The sequence below is a fragment of the Balaenoptera acutorostrata genome, chromosome 7, assembly GCF_949987535.1.
Source record: "Balaenoptera acutorostrata chromosome 7, mBalAcu1.1, whole genome shotgun sequence".
Lineage (NCBI taxonomy): Eukaryota > Metazoa > Chordata > Mammalia > Artiodactyla > Balaenopteridae > Balaenoptera > Balaenoptera acutorostrata.
Genome location: NC_080070.1, coordinates 106,695,300 through 106,720,317, shown reverse-complemented (window position 1 = coordinate 106,720,317; position 25,018 = coordinate 106,695,300). Strand labels below are relative to the sequence as shown.

The following is a 25,018-nucleotide window of genomic DNA, read 5'->3' as shown; positions in this document are numbered from 1 at the left end:
AAAATATCTAGTTTATTCCAGTTGTTGATTTATTGGCTGTCTGTCTCCTTTTTATTTATTTTTTTGCCATTGGGTGAACAGAGGAGGCTATCAGGATGTATTATTTGCATTCATGTGATTGAGGCAGAAGCAGTACTTGAATACAAAAAAATATTGTGACTGATGCTGGAGCATATACAGGAAGTATAATAATAATTCTTACACATTTGTGTCCCTTTCTACTTTCACACGCATTATCTCATTGGAAACCCTTACAAATCCTGGGAGGTATGCGGCCTGGTTTTCCTATCACCATCCCACAGATGGGCTCAGACAGTCCTCCTGGGCCTAAGGCCAGTTAGTGAGGGGAAGCTGGGACCACCACCCATGTATCCTGAGACCCCTGCTCTGTATGATGAGTCAGTGGTGAGTTGTTTTTTTTTTTTTCCAAGCATGGTGAGGTAGAGAGAGAAATCGTAAAATGAATGGCTAAAAAGGACCTTCAGCCCTCCTTTATCTTCACTGCTTCTACCATAAAAGCTTAAGGCAGGGTCTGCTTTTGTGGAGTCTTTGAGATAAGCAACAAGTCCCAGGAAACAAATAGTGAATACCACCATCAATTCCCTTCAAAATTCTCCAGTTAAGCATTTGAATCTCAAAATGCTCTTCAGATCCTAACAGCTAATCATTCAATCACCTACGCTCCTCTTTCAGTCAAGATGCTCCGAGTCAACACAAGTGCACCCTGAGCTCCGAGGCGCTGCTGGCGGCCGGTGGGTGGGTGGGTGGAATCTCAGCTTACCCCACGAAGAACGGATTTGGGGATGCCACAGGGGTTTTCTTTCCTTTCTTTTTCCCCCCCCCCCTTTGTTTCCCCCCATGGGAACTCTGTTTTTTGGGTTACAGGTCCAGGTTGAGTACACTGAAAGGGAACAGATGGATGCAGGCTGGCCGGTTGAGAAGAGAGGGAAAATAATTTTTTTTCTGGTATGGGCCGCTGAAAATCAATCAGGGACAGAGACACTTTGTAGCTCAGGGAAAAGCACCACGTTGGAGTCCAGGCTCCAAGCCCGGGGTCTTTGTTTTTGTGTCCTTTATAAAGTAGCCCATGGGGACAGCAGGCTGTGTAGTGGGAGCTCCTACTTCCCAGATTTGGCCCCAAAGGGCAGATGAGTCCGGTGGAGAGAAAACCCCTGAACTTTCAAAAGCATCCTCCGGCGAGGGGGAGTTTCAGGGTTGGCCTGGGGAAATGTACAAGGAGTGGGCGAGCCAAGGAGGGGGTGGTTGCGATCAGAGAGGCCTTAAAAGAAGAAAAAGGGAGCCCAAACTGGGAGCGGGGAGAAAAGGGAGCGGGAGAGGCGGGCTGGGAGGCGAGGGGAGCTGGGAGACGCTGCCGGGGCGCGCGGGGCGCGGGGCGCGGGGCGGCGGGGGCGTCCCGGCGGTGTGGCGAGCGCGGGCGGGGAGGGCGGCGGTGACCTCACGCCCGGGCCCCCTTCCCCTCGCCGGGTGGGTGGGGCCTCGGCGCGCCGAGCGGGCGCGGGGTCAAGGAGGGGGAAGAGGAGGAGCAGGCTTGAATGTGTCTGTGTGAGGATCGGGGAGGGGCGGAGGAGGCGGAGGGCGGGGAGGGAGCGCGCGCGTGGCTCGGGGCGCCCGGGCTCCCCCCCCGCCAGCCCCCGACCCCGGCCCGCGCCGCCTCTTCGCCACCGCCCGCGTCGCCGCTGGGACCCGCTGCGGGCGCGGGGACCCGGCAGGCGGGGAAGCGCGGGCACCCGGCGCGGCCTGCAGGGAGCGAGAAAGCAAAAGTAAGGCGAGCCGCACTCCTCCAAGTTTTCCCAACTTCGCCCCCTGCGGCGGCAGGCGTCCTGCTGCTCGGCGCGTCCCCACCGCGCCGCCGGAGAGGGGCCGAAAGAAAAGGGACGGGGCGGGGGCGGGGGAAGAGGGAGCACGAGCGAGAGCCGAGAGTCCGGCAACATCTGTTAAAACTTGGGGGAGGAGGAGCGCGGGGAGGAGGAGGAGGAAGAGGAGGAGAGGAGGGAAGGAGGGAGCGCGAGGGAGGGAAGCGCAGAGCCGAAGAACAACTTTTCCACCCGTGAGTAGCGCAGGCTGCGCGGGTCCGGGCGGGGGGCGCCTCCAAGCCCGCGCGGGTTTCCAGGCCGGGATGGGACCTTCTTCCAGAAAGTCGATTGGATGCCAGGAGGGGAGTGCGGTGGGGGCTTTCTTTCTTTCTCTTTCTCCTCCCTCCCGCGGGTGAACCAAATCAGAACTGTCACTCAGGGCCTGTGAGTCAGAAGGGATCGGATTACACGATCCCTGAAACCGATGCCGGAGCCGCACGAGCGGGCGGGAGCGGGCAGGGGCAGCGCCACCGCCACAGCCACCGCCGCCGGCGCGCTCGCACCCTCGCCCTCGCGCCCCCTCGCCGCTCCGACCCGCCCTCCCCGCGCGCCCGGCGGCCGCCTGCGCCGCACCATGCCCGCCGCCGGCGTCCCCCGCGCCCTGCCCGGCCGCTCGCCGTAGCCCGAGCAGCCCGCGGCCGCGCGGAGCCCGGAGCTGCCCGCCCGCGCCCCGGACGCGGGTCTATGGGAAGTTCGGGGACTTGACAGCCGCCGCCGCCGCAGGTACGTCCCGCCCGAAGTTCTTTGTTTCACGGGGCTCCGCACCCGGGAGCCCGCTCCGGCGGCCGCGCCCGCGCGTCCGGGGCGACAAGGGGGGTCCCCGACGGGGGGGCGCGGGAGGAACTGAATATGGCTGTCTAAAGGCGCCCAGATTTCGGGAGCAGCGGGTAAGGCGTCGGAGCGAGTGTTCCCTTCGCCCCCTCCTGCTCCCCTTCCCAGCGTCTGACTCGGCGGCCATACGGAGACGGACTGGAGAATTTCACCTCCCGAAGTTGGGGCGGGGGGGGGGGAGTGAAGAAGTTTGCAGCAGCCGCGGCGACGGCGCCCCAAGCCCCCACTCCCCACGCCGAGGGCTTAAAGGAACTCCGCTAGCCCCCGGGGCCCCGGCGCCCGCCTTCGCACTGTTGCATCCCCCCCGGGGGGCCGGGCGCGGAAGGCGGCGGGCGGCGAGGTGGGTGCGCGCGGGGAGCGCCGCGGCGGGGGCTTCCTCCAGCCTGCGCGTCTCATCCGAGGGAGGCGCGCCTCCGTCCTGAGAGAGGAAAAGTGAAAGCTGTACCATCTGTGGATGATTTGGGATTCTTTCATTTCTTTTCTTTTCCAGGGACAGCATTAAAAAAAAAAAAAAAGAATAAAAGAAAGAAAAAGAAAACAAAAGAAAGAAAAGCACTAGAAACTGCAGGGAGTGAGCGGTGGGAGTTGGGCGGGGGGTAACCGTGTCCCCTGCAACAGTCATTTCAGAGGCCGCATTTTCACCGAGCAGAGTTGGGTATGAATCACTCTGCAGGGGACAGTTACTTTTTGGAGTTGCAGAGGGCACAGGGCCGGGAGGAGGTGGAGAGGGAATAAATATTTACCCAAACTTGGAGAGTTTGTGAAGCGACTTCTAAGCAGATTGCCAGATGCCGAAGCTCCACCGCACACCCAGGCCTTTTATCCTCCCCTGAACTTTGTGCTCACGTCCCTGATTACACCTCCTTTGGGAGATGCCATCCCGAGAGCACCTGGACCCACGCTTCCCTTGCTGACCCCGTGTAGACAAGAGTATGAAGGAGGCATCCTCCCCGCAACTCCTCCCGCCCGCCCCCAGGGTCTCATCTCCCGGGTGTGCAGTCCCGAACAGACTCTGGCCTTGGGTACAGCGCTCGTGGCCCTCTGCCAGTTTATATGTACATATATTTATGTAAAACATTTTCTCCCAGCTCTCTGCCAGCTGTTCCACATTTTCCAGCTGCCATTTCAGTTTGAAATGATGGACTGTCCGCATCTCCAAGTAAAAGAGCCCTTTAGTCGGAGGTGTGGAGGGTCGGCCGCTGTGCAGAGACCTGCGCCGTGTGGCATTTGCCGGACTGGTTCTAGAAAACACCTTCTGCGCTCCTTTATCTTTCTTCCTTCTTCTCCCCAGTTCGTCTCTGCAGAGCCCTTTGCTGGAAATTCGCGGTAATTAGGCTTTTCCCTCCCAATGTGATTTTGGACAGAATTGAGATGTTTTTGAGATCCCTGAAATAAGTGTCTGGTGGAAATCAATTAACTTTTAAGAAGCGTTCCAGCGTGAGTGCCTTGGGCATGGCCGGTGTGGCCCTCTGCCATGGTCCTTTCTGTCTGTTTAAGGCAGGAGCTATTCATGGTCCCCATGTTACACTTTTTGTGTTGTTTGAAGTCTTAGCATATTATAGACGGAAATCTTCAAGAATTGGCCTAAAGTATTAATTTTGAGTATTTATGTAATTGCTCTGTAATTTGAATAGGTGCCTTATTGATTGATTCCTGTAATTATTTCATTTAGGTTTTAAATTAAAAATTAATAATGGTCTGACAGTTTCTTAATTACATGTGTCAAGATTATTTTGAAGGAGGAAAATGCTATGTTTCAAAGTAGTGAAATAACCTCAGAATCGCTTCGTCTTTCTGAAGCAGAGCAGTATTTCAGTTGAGGGGCTTTATTAAAGCAGTGGTGATTGGCTTTACAATGTAAACTGTGTGAAGTATCTAAAGAATTTGTTTATGTTAGGAAATATTGGTCTTAACCTGGTACACAAACACTTTGGCCAGTTGGACTATAGTCAGACCTGAAACAAACATGAACTAACATTTAAATTAGTTGTAATAGCATACTTATAGGGAGAAGAGGTTTATTTTATACTAAAAGCTATTTAATTAGAAACTGCCTGCCTAAGGGGAGATCCTTTCAGGGTATACGATTCTTGAAGTCAGCCTAGGGAAGCTTTGGTTTCAGATGCCTGAGTAGGTCCAATGTGAGAGGTGTCCAGTGAAATTTCACACACGCAGAAGCACTTTAAACGGTATAGATTGTATTGTTATGAAAGGCTAGTAGATTCAACTCAGATACCTACCACTTCCCGGTACCTTTAACATGTTTGTGTTCCTTGATCGAACCCTGACATAAACACATTTTTCCAGTATGTCGAAATTGCAAAGGACTACAGACAGAAATGAGAAAATTCAGTACTGATGAAAAATGACTCTGGTGAATTATTTCATTACTTATTTAATGAAAGAGTCATTAATTTATCAGTTTGATGCCCAAGCCTAAAAGTTGAACTTTCCTTTGTTTCTTGGCCAGTTTTCTTAATTACCTGCATGCTGTAAGGGTTTCAGACTTCCTCTGTGCTTTGCCATTTAGGGGTCCTTACAATCTATTTGAGGTATCCTGCTTACTGAGATTCCCCTTGCCCCCCTTTTTTAAGGATAGGGTTTGGGAGTTTACGAAAGGAAACAATTTAATGATCATTGTGCCGTGCACTCACTTATATGGAGACAGTAATGTATTAAGAAAAACCAGTCTTGAAGGAAAAGTGAATCAGTGAGTCATGAAATCCTCAAGAAAACCTTAGTAATGGAATGTTAATGCTTTTAGACTATAGTAGATTATCTTAAAAGTCAGCCTTTTCTTCTTTATGCAATTGTTGTAAATCCCCAGCTAAAGAATTCTTTGAAGGAGGTTTTAGTTTTGCTGGCATCCATATTCTATAGTCGGTCTGATTTGTTTTGGAAGATTCAAGAAATTTTCTGCCAACTTATATCATGAGAGTCAATTAAAATGCTGACATGACTGTAGAAGAAATTGTGCGTGCATGTGTGTGTGTGTGTGTGTGTGTGTATGTGTGTCTCTATTTCATTTGTTAAGCACAAGATTCCACTCTAATAATGACTTCAGGTTGTCTTTTCATTAAAGGCTACTAGAAGATGCTGCCCTTCACTTCCTGTTGTCATTTTTCCAGATGAAAATTGATTTGTTCTAGTTTCAAAGCAAATAAAGGGAGACAGAATAAACAACAACAGGGCAGGGGGAGCACCACAAACTTTTCTCAAGCACTACAGTGTATTTTTCATCTCTACTTGTATTTGATGGGCCTGTGAAATAGAGCTGTAGACTGGCGAAGACTTTAAATGAAATTTCACACTTTGATGATTTTTTTTTTTTAACTTTGATATATTGACAGCAAAAGGAGCTGCAAAGCTTTTTTATAACTTGAGCAGTAACGCCAAGCAGCAGTCAAACGTCTCTGTGCATTTGTGTTTAACTGCAGAAGAAAAACATGTCCGTGGGCAGTAGAGGTTCTTATCAACCCCCTAATCCCAGATCCCAGCAAACCTTGAGGGCATGCCTCAGATCTTGCTGAAATCACTGTAGACTCTCACAGTTTGCAGATTAAATATGCTATGTGTTCCTGGCTCCAATAACAGGTTTATGAGCTCACTAAGCTTCCTGTTTTAAGATCCTTTTCTTAAGTTTTTAGAAGCTGTTAAAGGCAAATGCTTTAACAGTAAGTGGTACTTGTTAATTTAGAGACACTCTAGATATTTCATGCTCTCTTTCGAAATTGCCAAAATTATGATTTTTCCGTCTAAGCGCTGGTTTTACAGGGTTATAAGGGAGGGGAGCCGTTGGGAAGAAATCGGATGTTAACTGGGTTGGCAAGTGTATTCGATTGCAAACCTTATGTGGTGTCTCAATTGTTTCAAGGCACTTTTCCTTCGCCTCGCCCCTTAAACTTAGACTTTTTCCACTTGTAATTCTAAATGCACTGTATTTTAGTGCCACACTTCTTAGCTACTCATGACCACTTTCGGGTTTTTTCTTTAATGTGAAAGTGTTTTTTGTTCTGTGTGTGTATATTTCAACCCAACAAAACATCCCAGAAAATCTATGGCTCTCTAAAGAAACTGAATGAACGGGCCATTACCTAGTTAATAAGGTGGCATTGGAACATTCCAGTCCCCTCCTGAAAGGCAATATTGTGTTGAGCTCCACATATGCATCTGCAGTATCTGGAGTTGTCTCCTCACATTAGGGTGCTTTTGCATTTTGCATATGGAGTCATAATTAAAAAAGGAAAATACTCACATCATCGTCCAACGACATGTCACATAATTCCCAAGAGAACTCGAGCCAATTTTGTGCTTAAAGGTTATTCAATGAATGAAATTGTGAAAGCCCATTTGTCAAAGTACTGCATGGTTCCTGTTAGTTTTCAAGCCCCAAATTCATTGTCTGCCCGGCCGGCATCAGTCATCAGGGTATTAGCGCTTCCTTCAGGCCATGTGGCCCAGCACTTCTTCACACCATTATAGCCTTGAAAGTGTACTCTGTCGACTTGTAGAATTACTGCTCTGATTTCTGCTTGGCTGGGTTTGAGGTAAGTCCCCTCCCTACCTTCTAGCTGACTGTAATCCTTGCTTTCTTTTAAAGCTCCTTTCCAGAGATTTAGGGGAAAACTTTCTTAAGGGCCCTATTGGCATCACACTGTGGTTTCGTTGTGGCATGCAGTGTACATGTAAATTGTACCTGCAGTAAATTGGATTGATTGCTAGCCTCAAACAGCTAGTGGGCTTTTCTTTTCTTTACTTTTATTTGGGGGGGGGGTGATGGCATGTGTGTGTGTGTATGTGACACAGGAGTATGTTTGAAACATCATTTGTTGGTATATTTGGGTAATTTTTGTGCCACAAAATGAAACATAATGGGAGATAAGTGTCCTTTTATTTAAATCTCTGTCTCTTGGAGTACCTTCAGAAGGCAGTGTGACATCTTATTTGTTTATTTTCATGTGGAAATCTGCAGCTTTAGCTACTTGGACTTTTGGGGGAGATTGCATAAAACACCTAACAATATTCCAGAGTGGTGTACATTACAAACTATGGATTTTTACAAAAAGAGACTGAAAACTCACAGTTCAGATGAAAGCTAATTCTCAAATTGTTGTAAGGAAGGAATGAAGCAGTTAAACCAAATTCTCGATTTCAGCTTGTGGTATTTTAGAAAAGAATAATTCAGTCTCAAGGGAGTTACCTGTGTGTCGAGGAACCTCAGGCAGCAGCTCAAGAATGAAGCCTTAATGAACTAAGATGTATGGAAATCTGAATGGAGCGTGGACCAAGCCACGCCACTTCAGGACAACATCTGCTGTTTGAACTGTGAGATTCAAATGAAATTCCACACCAGGGCATTTCACTGGAAGGGTGCATCATTCGGTATAGTTTGCATTGGTGGTTTTGTACATGATTGGTGGGCAGGGACCAAAAAGTAAGACAGCTGAAGAATTCTGCAAAGTTTATAGGCTGAGTGGACCAGGGGGTAATTGTTACTCAATAAGCCCTGATTAAAAATCCTTAAATTATGAAAAATGTGCTTTTCAAATTGCAGTTAAGATTCAAGAATCCCCAGTTTAAAAATCGGGAGGTTGAAGTATGATGAACAGTACCAGACAAAAAAAAAATAAGTACCTTTGGGAGATCTCCAGCTGATTTTAACACCCAGCGGATATTGGTCTCATATTTGTGATGGTTTAAAAGTATATTCCTCTTCATAGAACATGTATTCTACTCTCTTAAGCTTGATTGTAAAGGCACACCTGATTCTAGGAACCAAAAGTTATAGAAGTTCTCTAAGAAGGATTTTTAAATTTAGGGATTTTTTTCTTCTGAAAATATGTGAAAACTTTTAATTCCTGTACACCTTAGGGAAGTGAGACAAGGGTCACCTTTGATCAGTCATGCTGTTTTCGTGATATACGTAGGTTTAAGGGAAATGCGGTTTTCATGAGCTTAGCGGATCTCTAGACCGATAATTGACTTATAGATCTCCTTTTCTGTCTGAGGATTGTCTGTCTCCAGCAAGCCCACAGAAAGTCGGGGTACCAGCTCATTCCTTCATGACACCTGCTATGCAGGGCACTTCCTGCAAAGCCTAACCAAAGTACACCGAACTGGTGTTTCATAATTTTTGCAAAACTCAGAAACAGTAACAAGTATTAAATAGAGACCTTTACCCTTCAAATGTTTCTCATGAAGTCCTCCTGGCAGCAGAGAAAGTCAGAGTAGCTGATGATCTTTCCTTTTAAATACACATGGCAGAAAAGTAAAACTGGCACACAAAATGTAATTTGTGATTTTAACGCTAGTAGCAATGATGACTTCACGTCAAATATGCTTTTCAGTAGTTGAAGTTAAATATATGGGTTTCTTAAAAGTTGAGATGTCGTTAATCTACTAAAACCAAACTCAGTCCATAGCCAGGTAATTATTTCCCCTTAGAGTAATTCCATTCTCTTTTCGAGGGGCATCTGTCATGAATACTGTTTATCTGAGATTAGGAGCTTCAGAAACTGGGAAAGAAAGATCTGCACACAATAGGCAGCAGATTTGGGGAACCCTCTAGGCTACGAAAGACCATTTTTGGCAACTTGAACAGATAGGAGCTTTCTTACTTGCAGTTACGGCTTCAGGCTTTCCTAATTATGGGGGGGGGGGACATCACATGTAAAGGTAAAATAATTGCACATTTAAAAATACTATAGTTAAAAATTCATGAAGATTTCATTAAGAACTTATGGAGTTGAGCTTGCAGGAAAGAAAGGCAGTGCAGGCAGGGGAGGGAGAGGAAGCCTTAGGAATCTTGGGAACTGGGAACTAACTGTTGGTGTGTCACAGAGGTTATGCATATCTAATTGATTTTAAGTTCAGAAAGGTATTTTGAGCACCAGGAAACATCAACATTACCAACCTATACGAGGTTTTCTATAAAGTATGATTACATGGAATCCACTGAAATGTTTCAAATTCCCTAAATTTCGCTCATGGAAACTCATGCTATTTCTCACTTCCAGAATTGCTCAAAAGTTAAAATCAGCATTAGTTTGTGCTTCTTGATTTAAAAAAAAAACTTTTCCTAGAGCAGTCATGTTCTTTAGGAACTGAATTTTAATGCTGCAGGAAGGTATAGCTATTTAATAGGAATTTTACCTAAACGGTTGCTCTCAGACTGGCGTCTTGAAGGAGCAGGTAATCTGCTAGTAAGTAATACAGTGTGAGAGAAATGTCACTTTTCAGTGTTATGGTGGAAGCTCCTTAGAAATCCTTACACAGGCTAGTTCTTCTGGATTTTTGAAATATTAGCATATTAGGAAGATCATTCAGCTTGTAAATATACGTGCAGGTGTAAGTAAAGGTACTTTCTCTGGAGGAAAGTCTTATTCCTCTTGAGCAAAGAGTTCCCTGGGTTGCAGAGAATCATTTCTCACTTAAGGCCTAATCGCCATGCTGTTCAAAGTGCTGCCCTTCCTCCTGGAATGCCTCTTTTTTCTGATCCCTCCTTGGCAATAGCTGTTTTAACCCATCAGAAACTGATCAGGTTGGCACAAATCAGGCTTTTAGTTGTTTTAAATCTTTAAATGCATTAAGAAAAAAAAAGAGGAAAACCCAAATTCAGGCCACTGAAAAATAAACCAGCTGGATTAGGGAAATAAATGAAGTAGTCTGCTGTTCACAAAGGATGCATTATCAGTTTATAACTACTGTTTCATTTCACCTTCGATTAGAAAGTCGTTTTATACAGTTCAAACATCATTTCAAACGTTGGTTTTAGCACTGGCGCTTCCTTTTGAACATTGTAAGGGTTTAACCCATCATGGAATCCTGCTTGTATGCGCATTCCCAGGGTTCACTGCAGAGATCTGCAAGGGGAAAGGCTGATTTTTGCACATGTTCCCAGAATTGTGATTTCTCACGCTCTCCATTTACTGTCTAAAGCCTCGTGGTTAAGGTTGAACTTTGGAACCCCACTGAGGGCCCTCCTCCCCGAGAGCCCATGAGATGGGTCTGTGCCTACGCCATTCACAACACCTCATCTATGTAGGGCAGCTGATGAACGAACAACATTTGGAACAGGGTTAAGAGCCGGTGAAGCAAGTTAGAAGTTTGGTGAAGTGATGCACACAGCCAGGGGTTTCCTGAAGACGTCAAGGGTTCCGCAGCGTTGTATTGTAGTGTCGCACAGAGGGTGTTGCCTTGCAAAGTGCCCGGAAAGTTGCATCTCTCCGAATTCAGCCAGTGAAGCAGCTGTGTGACTGCATGCAGGGCGGCCACCGACCACTGTCTGCTGGAGATGCTGCCCAGTTGTGCCGAGAGTTTTCCAGTGCCCGGGGAGCCGGTGCCCGGGGTGATGCAGAGTGCACAGGGCTGCCCCTTGGGCGGCGGAGGCCCTGCGGGGTTCCGATCGTCCGGCCCCTGCTCTGCGCTTTCCGCGGGGACGCTGCCGGAGGGCGGATGCGAGCGGGGCCGGCCGATTCCGAGGAACCAGCGCTGCGCGGCCGGGCGCTCCGGGCTCGGGGCGCGGACCGGGAGCTGCGGCCGGGTCTGCCCGCGCCGGGGAGGGAGCAGACGGCGAGGCGGGCGCCCCGGGGCCGCCGCTGCACCGACTGCGACCGCGTGCGGGGAGCGGGGCCCGCACGGCGACGCCGGGATCCTGGGGGTGGGGCGGGGGGAGGCGGCTGGGACGCGGGGACGCGGCCGAGGTGTGAAGACGCGGATCCTGGAACCGTGCGGGGAACAGGAGGGAAGCTGGCGTGGAAGCGCAGGATGCGAGCGCTCCCAGGCAGCACTGACCGCAGCCCACTGCTTACTAAATGGAAAAAGAAACACGCAAATGACAGCTTATCTTTGCAAAGATGAAAGTTCTTGGTTTTTTTGGTTTTGTTTTGTTTTTGTATTTTTTAATTGCAGCTCCAAGTGGCCACTCTAAGGAGAGGGCCACCTGAGGCTTTGCAGGGGTGGGGTGGGGGAGTGCTGTTTCCAGTGCAGGTCTTCCCCCCTCCCCGCCATTTCTCCAAATTGGTGATAAATGTTGCAGCTTTTCTTTGGCTGCCTTTCGAGTGGAGACATGCACTACAGCATCACCTGGTCAGTGGCTCCAGGATAGGATGTCTCGTTTGGTAGGAGGTTGACGCAAGTTCAGATTTATAATCTAGAAAGGAAAGACCCTCCTATGGGCAGGTTGCTAGTAGGAGAGGGATTAGTTTTAAAAGAGGGTCCGGAATTAATTGTGCCCTGGGTTTAGGCCTCGGGAAAATTACAGAAGGATCAGGGACAGCTGAATGGGGAAAAGCCATGACTGTTTGCTTTCAAGAAGGCGTTTTCATTCCTGCATTTAGCTATGAAATGTCAGGCTTTAGCAGGCCTATTAGAGCAGTTTTTCTTGGTTGCAGGGTTTTTTTTGTTTTTGTTTTTTCCCCCATATACCCAAGCTGCTGGGACTCAAACATCAGCTACAAATAGTTTTTCTTTTTTCTCTTTTTTTTCATAAGCATATAAAGTCAAGGGGCATGCCAGCAAATCTTGCATGTAATGTTGCAGTGGTGAAAAGGATTGAGGGAGAACAGTTTGGCCCTGTAAGAAAAGGAGCAGGGTCTAAAAGTCTCATTTCATTCACATCTGAAAACCAGTGGCATGTTTTCCTCAGAGAAAGATCTTTGAAGTGAAGCAGAACTGAAAAGTTTTCCTTGAGAGTTACGTTCTAAATAAATTATACTTTATTATTTAAGAAACGCCAGGTTTTATAAGGAGTCCTATAGGCTACGGCCCTAGTTATGTATGTTTTAGGATTCCATCAGGAATCTTTACTGGTCACTTCTGTACCTCATGCTTTCCTGTATCAGCTCAGGACTGAGTTTCCCAACTCGGCTGAATAGTCTATGAAAAAATTGCCACCCCAGCTAGAAGCAGGCACTCTTCTCTGCTCCCTAATTCTTGGTGCAGAGTTTTGCTGAGGTGTGAGAGTCTAGAATGTTAAAACTTTCTCCTTTAGGGCTTCCCTGGTGGCGCAGTGGTTAAGAATCCGCCTGCCAATGCAGGGGACATGGGTTCGAGCTCTGGTCTGGGAAGATCCCACATGCCGCGGAGCAACTAAGTCCGTGTGCCACAACTACTGAGCCTGTGTGCCACAACTACTGAGCCCACATGCCTAGAGCCTGTGCTCCGCGACAAGAGAAGCCACCGCAATGAGAAACCTGCGCGCTGCAATGAAGACCCAACACGGCCAAAAATAAATAAATAAATAAATTTATTTAAAAAACTCCAACTTTCTCCTTTGTAACTGACAGGGACAAAGTTGGGTTTTTATCAGTAAAATAAGCTGATATAATTTATAGGGATATACAGGAAGCAGATGTCTGCCTTGGCAAGTTGCCATCTTTATAGCCTTGTTCCAAGCATAAACCACACTTTTAAATAATTAGTTACTAACTAATGAGATCCAAAAATAAGTTGTCAAAATAGAGGAAGGGGGTAGACTTTTGAGTGACCAAGGGTCTATTTAAAAAAAAATCCATTTTGAACAGGGGGTGGGGGGAGGAATTAGTGTTCTCCAAGACCATTAATTAGTGCGATTTCAATCAGCGCCTGGGGCTTTACCTCTTCTCACTGAGCCTCTCTCTGGTGATGAGTATTTGGAGGGTTTTTACTGCTTTGTTAAAATGAAGTCTTTTGCTTGGGGGAAAAACCAACAACTCCACAAAAACCAAGTTTGTCAAGGAGCTTTGGTGACTTGTCTCCTCACTACTATTAATTAGTTCCCTCTCCTAAGGAAGAGACAAGAGTCCCATCTCTTCATGGTTTTTTTTTTCTTTCCCCCCTCTGGTCCATTAGCTTGTTTCTGTGTCCAGTATTCATAAACTCCATCCAGATTCGACCGGTAAAACTGTATTTGTGTTTTGAGGGAAACAATTATAGTAAGTGCCCCTTTTTCTCCAAAATGGTTGAGAATGGAGTGTTTTGATTAATTAAATATTCCTATTAAAGTTTTTAGTTTTGATATAATTTGCCAGTTTACAAAGAAACGCTGGCTCTAAAAGAAAAGAGATGTAACTAAATCTATGGCAATTAAGATTTAAAACACTACTGAATTGTCTGGGTCATGGGATCATTGCTGGATCGCTTATTACTCAGTAAATATTCTTACAGGTATGAGGTGCTGGGTAGATAGCCCGGCCTTTGGAGTTTAGGGTCTGGAGGGGAAGACGGACATTCAACAAAGATTCCCGACCGATGCAGAGTTCATTATTGGGATGGCAGTTGGGATAGGCTCTTTTGGGCTGTTGGAATTCAGTACTTCATTCATTAGTTCATCCAATCTGCCAAGACTTAAATGAGGACCACCTACAGTATGGGTACAGAGCAGCAAACAAAAAATATATAGAGCAGTTGTCTGCGAGCTTCATTGAGACTGATAGTCACCAGTGCTGGTTCAAATAAAGGTTCCAGGGGCCACCTCAAAGACATCAGGGGTTGGACCTGCAACTCTGAATGTCTGCAAGCACTGAAACAAGGCTCATTCAGGTGGCTTTTGTACCACGCTGAGGAACAGTGCCATGGAATGGGTTGAATTGTTCTTGTGGCATGCTTTAAAAATGATATTTAAGTCAATTTGGGGGGATCGTGCAAAAAATGTAAAGAATCATTCTGAGATTGGTAAAGCTAGAAGGGATGGTTGAGAATTTCTCCTTCAAGGGTTCTTTATCTGGTTTGGAGGGCCTGTGATCCCTTGGAAATCAAATGGACAATTTTTTGTGCGATTAAGGGGATTCTGGGGGGAGAGGGTCCGTAAGTTTTAACATATTCTTAAAGAGGACCAGACACCCCCCCACTCCCACCCCCAAGGTGAAGTCCCACTGTGTGACACTGTCATGTGACAGATGAGGAAACTGAGGCACTGGACAACTCCAGGGGGTGCCGATCAGGCCCTCCCCTGTGGACTTGTGTATGGTGGCAGCCTTGAGAAAAGAAGGTCTATATTCCTTCACTGTTGTGATCTATGGGGGCTCTTTGAGGGATGTTTCTGAATTCGGAGTGCATCTTATAATTGATATGTACATTTAACTTAGGGCGTCTTTTTGTCTTTTTTATTCTAGAAAAGCTGTTCTTAAATAACTTGTGTGTTTTACAATGAATGCCACTGGATAATCAAGGAAAAGAAATGGAAGTTACTGGAAGAGCTGGTGCTCCAGGGCCATGAGGCCTCTGGGCCTTTCAGCTTTTCCAGTTACTTATCCCAGATTGCAGTTCCCTTGCAAGTTTGAGTTAAGGATGACTAAAAATCTTCCATCCGGTACTTTAACTCTTTTAGTCTGTGAAGCACTTGCTTGTTTTATTTCTCTAATCCTTGTTTTGATGGAACACGGTGGCCTCCGCTAAATGTAGAAAATAGGCAGGTGACTCCGCGGAAGAAATGCCCACAATCCTAGAGAGCTTGAGGGAAACATGGTAGAGAGGAGACTTGTCATCTTCTCTTGTGTTCTTTGTAGGTGTAGATCATGACTGCCAAAAAAGAACATGACCCAAACAGAGCGAAAATTGATGAATGATGAGTTAGGGCGATTATCACATGAATGAAGCTGGTGAAAGACAGAGTAACTGCCCTTGCTTTTAGCTGAGTTTTAATATTTCTTAAGTGGTTCCAGCCTTTGCTGTGGGTGATCTTTTGCCTTTTCCTGTGGGATCCAGAGTGTGTTGTTCTGTCACCTTTGTTTGTTTTAAAAATGTAACTTAAATGAATGGAAATGTTCTACTGTTTTAAGAAAGCTTAAAGAGTATGGTTTTCCTGAAAGAATTAGGTTTAAGAGGCGTGTTGCGATTCACATATCTTGGTGAGGGAAGCAAAATCATTGACCAGAATGCTCTGATTCAGAATTTTGAGTTGGGCTTGGATGGGAGAAATTGTCGATCGCTCTTTAAAACATCTAATTAATAACTAAAAAACTTCCCTGGCTTGGAAAGTTGTCTTACTGCCCCTTCTTAGAAAATCGGCCACCTTCTTATAAATGTCGGAGGCATTCGTAGATGTGGCTTGAAGGAGTAATGTGACACTTGGATTTCTCGCCATAAACACAGCTGAAAATGGAGATATTCAGACCATTTAATAACAAATGCCCAGTAGGATTTTAGGAAAAGTCCCACATTATGGGCAAGTCCCTTTCTCCTCCTTTTGCACGTGTAGACAGAATTCTCCTGGCTTGTTACTAGAACTTTGAGGCCTTTTTGCAAGAAAGCCTGCGGGTAAGGGTCTTCCAGATTTTGAATTGGCTGATGCTCTGGGCACCTCCTCAGGTGACAGGTGAAGCGGCCTTCGGAATGGGATTTCCTTTTTCCCCTTCTTATTTGAAATTGATGGCGCTGCTGTTTTTTCAGGGGTTCCTGGTCGCCCAGAGCTGAAGTAATGAGAAGGCGTCATGGAGGCCCAGTCCCAGAGCTCCACGACCACTGAGAAGAAGAAAGTGGAGAATTCCATAGTGAAATGCTCCACTCGACCAGATGTCAGCGAGAAAGCCGTGGCCTCCAGCACCACTTCCAATGGTGAGCGGCCACGGGGATTACCAGCAGTCAAGCCTACAGTCCTTTTCTGTGCTCTGCATTCCTTGCGAGTTGAGCATTTGCACCTGGACCCGTGTTTGTTCTCTGAGAGCTGAAGAGCGCAGATGGAGGTGGAGGTCGGGGTGTGGGCTCGGGCTGGGCAGGCTGTAGCCATCTCTGTTTTGGCGCTGAAACTACACGTTTTCTTCCAAATTTGCTAATTCGAGATGTAAATGTGATAGGTTATTTATTATAGGAAGTTCCTGTTTTGGCATTTTGGAAATCATCTTGATGAGTCTGGCTGGGGTTCAAAATACTTTGCATTTCACATGGAAAGTCTCCACTCGTTGGGATAATTAGTTATCAGTTATTACAAAAGACACAAGAGTTGCCTTGTCCAAATTAGTGATAGGGTCCCTTCCAGACCCCAAACCCTAAGGAGTCCGCTCTCAAGGATTTTAAAAGTTGTTAACGGTTGAGCCTCATCTAGTTTCTGAGTTGCAGGTTTTGCCGTTGGCGTATAAAAATTTAACGTCCTTAATTTGCGTTTAGAGATACAGAAAGCCAACTGTTTTATATGCTGTATGTTTTAATATTTTTAAGCAAAGTGTTGAGAGGCATTTCAATTCAAGCATGGAGCACTGAAAATAAATTCCAGAGCCCCCTCTGGTAAAAACAGACTGAATAAGTGAAGAGTAACCTTCACTTCCTTTCCCTGCCTTTCGGCTCTTGAAGGCCATCAGCGCCTTGGCTTTTTGTAGATTTCATAGTCACCCCTGGCCTCTGCGAATCGTTCTCCGCTTTGCCATGTGCCCTTAGGAAGAATGGGCTGGTCCCAGTCCTGGACGCTGCCTACCTGGGTACAAGGATTTGCATCTGCTGAGCTCCCTCCCTCCCTGTGCATTTATATTTTACTTATTCCAAAAAGATTTGACTAGGTTGATTTCCAGTTCTTTACATACAATGGGAGAGTCAGAATCTGCTCTGGAAGGTAACAGCCCAGAAGTGTAGGCTGTGAGGGCAGACATGCAGTAAAAAAGCTGCACCTTCCTGTCTGAACTGTGGCACTGCCTAGCCCTGCTCTCTGCGCCCATCCTGGTCCACAGTGTGTGCCGCTCACTTTTCTCCTTCCCCGATGTCACCAGTGCGCACTGCTGGCTTGACCGGGCCAGGGGAGGGGGCTGGCATTAAACCTTTTGGCTAATGAGTCCCATTTTGAATGGATCCTTAAGGGAGATCTATTTATGTCTGAGTTAAAATAATGAATTTCCTTTACATACATACGAAACTATATTTCTCTCTTGATTCGTGGTCTTTCAAGTCAGGACTAGAGCTTATTTTAATAGAGCCAGATTTTTGCATTATTCCCGTGATGAGGTTTTAGAAGGCATATTTTCTCCTTAAAAAAGCATGCTGTGGCCCTTGTTTCTTTTCTCTGGAATTTGTAAAAATTAGACACGTCTCTTATTTCAGAAATAGAATCAGTCTATGCCATGTAGGTGATTTGGTAATTTTAATAGCAAATTTGTAGGAATAATCTCTTTCTGGATATCACGCTTCATGAAACATCCACGTTGGGTGATTTTTATAGCGGTGTGTGTGAGTGTGAGTGTGTGTGAATGAGTGAGCGTGTGTGTAAGTGTGTGCGTGCATGAGAACGGGCTGCACCACGTGGAGCCTCTATAAACCACTGTCCTTTCTGTGAATTTCAGCAGAGTAACAGTAGCGATCTGTCCTTGTGAAGGTGCTGCCGCTTTGGCGATTCCGGCCCCTGGACACATGCTGGGCAGGTTTTTGGTGCTGTTGCATTTGTCTGGAGCTACTCTGACCATGAGTTCAGCCCATTAACCTGCTTAGGGTGACCAGGAACAGAACTAACCTAATCAGCCCAGCAGCCAGGAAGCCACTGGGGATCAGTATCCAGGGAAGAAACAGTCATGGTTTATAAAAGTTAGTCCTTGAGTCTGAAATAACCACAGAACTGACTCCGAAACCGAATTCCATGGGCTTCCCACCCTGATCAGCCTGGGTCCTTGAAGCACCTCCTAAATGGGTGTAAGACACGTCCTATCTTGGGGCAAAACCTCATTAGTCAGGTTTGCAGGGCTCCTGCGTGAATGATAGCTGTCCTAGAATCCTGTGAGCTCTGACCATTTTTTCAGTGTTCTATTTCTTGTAAGAGATTGACTCCTTTTTGTTTTGGAATAACATAAAGAGCCAACCAAATAAAGGAAAATGGAAGTGGTGTATTTGAAATATCAATGGCAATCCTGCTGGAAGATTCCAGGAAAACCAGCAAACAAGTTGAAAGATGGGAAAAATTGAGACAAAGGAAAATAAACTTTTTTCTTTGTGATTGCTTTACATAAGCAATGCTAATAATTGTAATGATTTTTTTTTTTACAAAGTCCTTTGCAGGATTCATCTAACTAGTTCAGAGCCTCTTGATGGCCCCAGGATCATGCTTAGGAGGGTGTGGAATGGCCCAAATTCTTTGTTCTGCCAGCTTCTACCTGGTGGCACGCTGCCCTTTGCTCTCAGCTCTGGTCACACAGCTAGTCTGGGGGCTTTGGTCTGTGGTTTGGTTTGGGTTTAAGAGCTGGTGTGGGCAGGCTTTCAAAGGTTGGTATACTGTCGTTGCTATGGTCATCCATCCGTCTGTCTATTCTGTCTGTCTCCCGTTCTGTCTTTTCTCTGCACACATTTCAGAAGTGCTTGGATACTTCCACTGAGGCTCTTCACAAAAAGGAAATGAAAATTACTTGGATCCTATAATAGGTAGTACCAATTGCTACTGTTCCCAGGGGGTTCTTAGGCTTTCCTTACAAAGTTCTGCAATTCAGAGACTTGTAAATGAACAATGAAAACTGAGTTCGGCACCAAGATATATTAGGGGTGTAACCTGTGTATTTCTTCTCCCGTCCACAATTTCAAGATTAAAATAAAACAAACAAAAATGTTTTGCTATTGAGGCTGTGTTAGGTTGACTTAATTAACTTTTCCAGCCATTATGTGCTGCAATTTGTTCCTGATTGTGAGCCTTCCAGCCAAACCATACACATTCCTCTGCATGTCCTTACAGATCTGTTTTCTTACTTTTCTCAGCTGAGTATCTACTCCTAGAATAACAGTCATACAGAGTTTTGTTTAAACGCACACATACACACGAACCAAAACGTATGGTTCAGAAACCTTGAACAACATTTTAAGGAAGGATTTGCCTTTTAACATTGAAATTTAAAATAACACAAGTGAAAAACTGTTCTAAATCTTCTATGGATAAAACACAGCCAAATTGATTTTTGTAACATTTAAGGACCTATATCAACATATGAAGCATTCAGTATACTTACTCAGGAACCACAATGTTTGCTTCATGTGTTATAGTTTGATTTTAAGCTCTAGTGTTATTATTAAACATAAATGACAAAAGAGAAGACATTCAGTTTTCTGAATATTTGTTCAGTGCAATTGACATGTAAATGATCATTTTTGGCGTCCAAGATGGTGTCTTTCATATATACAGTGCATTCATATATTAGGTGTCATTGTTTACTTAAAAATCTCAAATCTGTTAATATGCTAGTACCTTAAGTAAAATGCCTTAATGATCTGTTTTTTTCAGGTATGGATTCATTACTTTCCAAGCTACATATTGTGTTTTGTAAATAATAGACATTTTTTAATCTAGGTGTTCCAATGTATTAAACCTTCTCATTGTCCTATAAAATTTCCTTTAATGACTTGCAAATACTGACTTTTCAATGTGAAGTGTTTTATTTCATTTTTGGCCTATGATTTTTTTTAAAGGAGTAATCTGATATTTCTTATTAACGTACCACTCTGCTTTAAAAAAGAAAGCAGCTAATAATAAGCATATGTAGGTCCTGGTTTGGGGATCTTTTATCAGATCTGATAGTTATTGGGAACATACCTTAAAGTGATAGAAAGCAGAAATTATCTTAATGGTGATGCAATATGAAACCAAAGTTGATAGATTAATAATGGAGAGGAAGTTCCCTGTTCACTTTGATTCTTTCAAAAGGAGGGCTTGGTTCTCCTCTGCTTAAAAAAAAATTCTTTGAGGTTTCTAAGGGGAAAGTGTTGTGGTTTGCAAATATGTAGGAGATCCTTTTTTTTTTTTTTTATTTTAACTTTTGGTCACTTCCTGGCCTTGTGATTTTCTTTCAAACTGTCCAATAACTCCTATGAGTGTTAATCAGGATATCTGTTGGTCTCCTGGCTGGGAATAAGATGGCTCAGAATTTTGTTAAGAGTTGGGAATTCATCAGCTGTTCACCACCAAGATCTCTTGTCTCTTTTTGTCCTTTTTTATGGTAAGAGTTTATGTACCTAATTCTTCTCAGAAGTGGGTGGACAGTTCACACCAGAAAGCCTGTAGGTTGTGAGTTTTAGGTTTCCTGTCCCTTTAGATGTTCAATCCTTTTTTTCTTGGCCACATCCCATTTCCTAGCACATGACAGATGGACAGATGGATGGAAAGGACTTTCAGATAACGTAGTTTCACATTGTAGGGTGTTGGATAGGAGCACCCCTGGGGTTTGGATTGAAAGTTTGGGCTGAGTTCTGGCAACACCAAGGACTAGCTTGGTGCGTGTGGGCAAATTCACTTCTCAAAGTCTCAATTTCCTCAGCTGTTTAGCAAGATATTAATTAGACCCACTTCACAGGATCTTCAGGAGGATTAAGTGAGGCAATGCCTGTACCTTTCTGGTAGGACTGCACACAGTAAGAGCTTAGCAAAACACCAGCCATCGTTATTAAGACAAAGCATGAGGATGAGTTAAATGTTATGAATCCAAAACAAAACGATTGTGTTTTCTTGAAAATACACATAGGTTTTGAAATTAAGGGGAAAACGTTTGACAAAAGTAATTTTAAATTTGCTGGACTCTGTCTGAAAAATAGCTCAAGGTGTTTCACAAAGCCCCCAAATGACAGAGTTTACACATCTTAAGGAAGAACTATCAAAAAAAAATTTATTTTTCTCTACCTTCCTTCTAAGCCAGAAAATAGGGAAGGCCATTTTGAGAAAATTTATTTTGATTTCTTTAACCTTGAAAACTACCATTGATTATATGTCTTAACATTAGAAACAGCATATGGTACATCCCTTTTCTTGAGTCTTTTTTTGGGGTAAACTGTTTCCTTTCAGGTTCGTGGTACCCATTTATAGGGTAGTTTGTGCTGCATAAAATTTTATGCTTTTTCAAAGAGCTTTCATGTTTTTAAGCCAACTAACTCATGGCAAATAATCTGATTCTCATAAGAGCCCTGACTCTTTTGAGCTCCAAACTCATGTGTTCCTTTACCTGGTAACCTCTGTCTTCTTGTTTTGGCTGAGTGTATCAGCTTCCCTGTGGTCACCCAGGCTTGAAACCCCACAGTCACCTTTGACCCCTTCCAACCTCCGGCTTCCCGTGTCCTACCAGTTTTGAGGTCCTGGTAGATTTTCCTCTGTGATTATTCACCCACGTGTCCCTTTGGGCCACTCTACTGCACAATGCTATTTCAGACCTCACTACCTCATGCCTAGACAGGTAAAGTGACCTTCTCTCCAATCGCTCGGCCCTGATTCATGGAGTTGCTCCTGCCCAATTAACCTTTTTACGGTTATGCCACACCCCTACTCTAGAACCTTCAGTGATTCCCAGCTACTTATAAAATAAAGTTCAAAATCCTTCGCTTAATATTGAGTTATCTTCCGAAATCAGACCCCAGTCTGCCTCTCCAATCTCTCCAATCTGATTAACTGCAACTATGCTTTCCCATCTATAACCTGTGCTTTAGCCAATTTGAAGGGCTCCTCGCCTTCATTCACACTGCTCCCCCATAGAATGACCTTTATTCTTAACATCGGTGCACGTTGCATGTTTACCTTCTTCTCAAATGCGACTCTGCCCTCCATCTCTTTCTCTTTCCGTATAATCTTGTGTCCTTTGGGGAGCTACCTAATAACACTTGGTTTTGGGAGGCTTATTTTATGTATTACTATTTTAATCAATAGACTATGTTTTAGAGAAGTTTTGGATTTACAGAAAAATTGATCAGAAAGTACAGAGAGTTCTTATATACCCCTTCCCCTCTCCCAGTTTCCCCTATTATTAACATTTTGTAATGGTGTAATACGTTTGTTACAATTGAGGAAGTAATATGGATACACGATGACTAACTACAGTCCATGGTTTCCGTGAGGGTTCATTCTTTGTGTTGTGTGTCCTATGGGTTTTGACAAATATATAATGTCCTGTAGCTGCCATTATAGACTAGTTACACCCCTAAAATTTCCCTGTGCCCCATTTATTCATCCCTCCCACCTTCCACATAACACTTGAAACTTTTCGACATAGCACCTGGTTTGTCTTTTCCCTGCCTCCCCCTCATCCTCTAGTGTTTTGGGCTTGGAGGGCCCCAGCCTACACAGTACACAGACCTGCCAGAACTTTCCTCGGCTCAGTGGGGCAGGGGGCATGTGCAGAACAGCAGTGGTGTGGATGCCAGGGTTCGACCCTGGCTCAGCCCCTTTATCACTGTGTGATCTTGGGCTAATTACTTAACATCTCTGAGGCTGGCACAGTAAGTGCTCAAACATGGTAGCTATTTTTAGGAATAGCAATAGCCTCTTCTGGATAAAATCTGGCAGGATTTAATATAGTGACACTTTTCATCTCACTCCTTTCAACACAACATCATTTGTTAATAATCTGTGCATGGTTAAGCTTGAATCTGATTGAGAGAGTTAGAGGGTGTTGGCTTACAGAAAATCCTTAAAACGTGGTGGTCATCAGGACCTAGCTTAACAGACAAGGAGATGATAGGCGATGGGAGCAGGAAACAGTACCTCAAATCACTGATCTTGAAATTGGCACAAGTTGGATTTAAAGAATCAGATTTTCAGGTCTACTCCTCATTCATAAATACGCCTTCACGTTATGGGATGAAGTCAGTAATTCCGTGCAAATGGGCTTCCCTGAGGGCAGGGCCGCTCTTTTCTTGTGCGTTTAGCTATTGGATTTCTCCTCCGAAAGAACAATTCTTGGGTGCTCCGAGAAATCAGGAATAAATCTCCATCCCTTCTTGTCCCAGTTTTCCAGACTTGGGAGTGAAAAGAAGCCACAGCGTTATGTGTTCAGCTTGTGGGAAGTTTCTGGGTTGCCCTGATTACTTGTGATCCAGTGATGTGAGTATTTTACATTTTCAGAGAGAAACTGGTCAGAATCAGAAACAGGAACCCAAGAGTTGAAACTCGGGGCCAAAATGGAGCTTGTGGGAGGGCAGTGTCTCTCTGGGGAGGTATCTCGGTGGCCTTCTGCTGGGTACCACTTTGAGCCCCAACTTGGGGGGAGGTCTTTTGTTCCAGGGATGCTAGAGGGTGAGATCGGGAGCGTTGGGAACCACGAGGGTCCCAGGCGGAGAAGGAGGTGGGAGATGGTGAAAGCAAAACCCTTCCCGTTATCGTATTTACGTGGAAATCTTGCCAAATCCACCTGCTGTAATTTCTATTTTTAAAACTTTACATACAGCATCATTTACTTTTGTTTGGTGTACACTTCAGTGAGTTTTGACAGATCCATAAAGTTCTGTAATTACCACCACAGTCAAGGCACAGAACGAACGGTTCCAGGCCCGTCCCTGCCAAATTTTGACAGATACTTGTTTTTAAACTCAGTGTAGTAATAGTTACCTTATGAGTCACTGATAATAATAGAAAGCATTAGAACTGTAGAAGTTGCTTGATGTTATGGTTTTTTTGTTTTTAAAAAATCCGTGAGTTTTTAGATCCTGTTTGCTATACTCAGTTTTCTTTTCCTTTCTATCTAAATATTTCATATTGAATTGTTAGTAGAACTAATATGTTCTTGAAAACTGCCCAGAAACATATAACCTTCTGTCTCTGCCAGTCTGAGTCTTTTTTGAGTGTCCAATCAATGTATTGTTTCCTTTTAGGCCAGTTGAAGATGCCATTTTATACTTAAAACTATAAGGCAGTCATATTGATGAGGGGTTTTTTGTTGTTGTTTTGCTACCATGAATGAACTGCAGGAGAGTGTTAGAAAGAGAACATTTAATGCAGCTCTAACCTAGAAGAAAAGTATCCAAGGCTTTGTTAAGTCTTTCTTTTTTTTTTTTTTTTGGTAACATCATTCTTTTCCCCTTTACTTTTATAGATAGGACTTCATCTCAGGTAGGGGAAATTTTTCTATAAAAGTTATTCTTACTCTGACTTAGGCTGCTGGTTTTTTTTCCTTTTTCACTCTTTTTTTTTTTCTCTTTCTTTGACTCTTTCCTCTTCTTGGTCTCTTTCTTCCCCCCCCCCCCCTTTAGTTGTAGAAAGTTGAGTTCCATCCCAATTATTAAATCTTAGGAGACCATTCCCACATGGTTCCGTAAATGGTAGCTTCATCCTGCGTTCTTTCATCTCTTCCCCTGCTCTCTGGCTTGACAGTTGAAAAGGTCTGACTGTGCCACACAATGGTTTGATTGGTTTCTCTGGGGGAGACTTTTCCCTGCCTCATCATTCGCCAGGCAGGTGGACCAGAAAGTCTCTTGATTCTTTTGTTGCCTCTCAAAGTCCGAGGTCTTTGACTGAATAAATCCGCCGTCATGGGATAATTTGCTAAAAGGAGTCTGAAAGATGTGAGAGAAAAGCCTCCCGACTTGGGTGCTGCATTAATGAAATCACGGGGCCTTGGAGTTTGCAATTGAAAAATCACCAGGAATGCAATGGGTGGAGACGGGGCTTCTTTTATTTCCCATAATAA

At 44.7% G+C, this 25,018-nt stretch overlaps 1 protein-coding gene across 1 annotated transcript in view; it reads left to right on the top strand.

Annotated features, from left to right (window-relative positions):
• Positions 1–1,577: 1,577 nt before the first annotated feature.
• The window catches only part of GLI3 (GLI family zinc finger 3), a 285,389-nt gene continuing 261,948 nt past the window's right edge, over positions 1,578–25,018 (top strand). The window contains exons 1-2 of the mRNA XM_057550336.1: positions 1,578–1,781; positions 16,074–16,238. Of these exons, the coding sequence (XP_057406319.1) occupies positions 16,115–16,238 (124 nt within the window). The 5' untranslated portion in view covers positions 1,578–1,781; positions 16,074–16,114. The remainder of the gene's footprint in view (positions 1,782–16,073; positions 16,239–25,018) is intronic.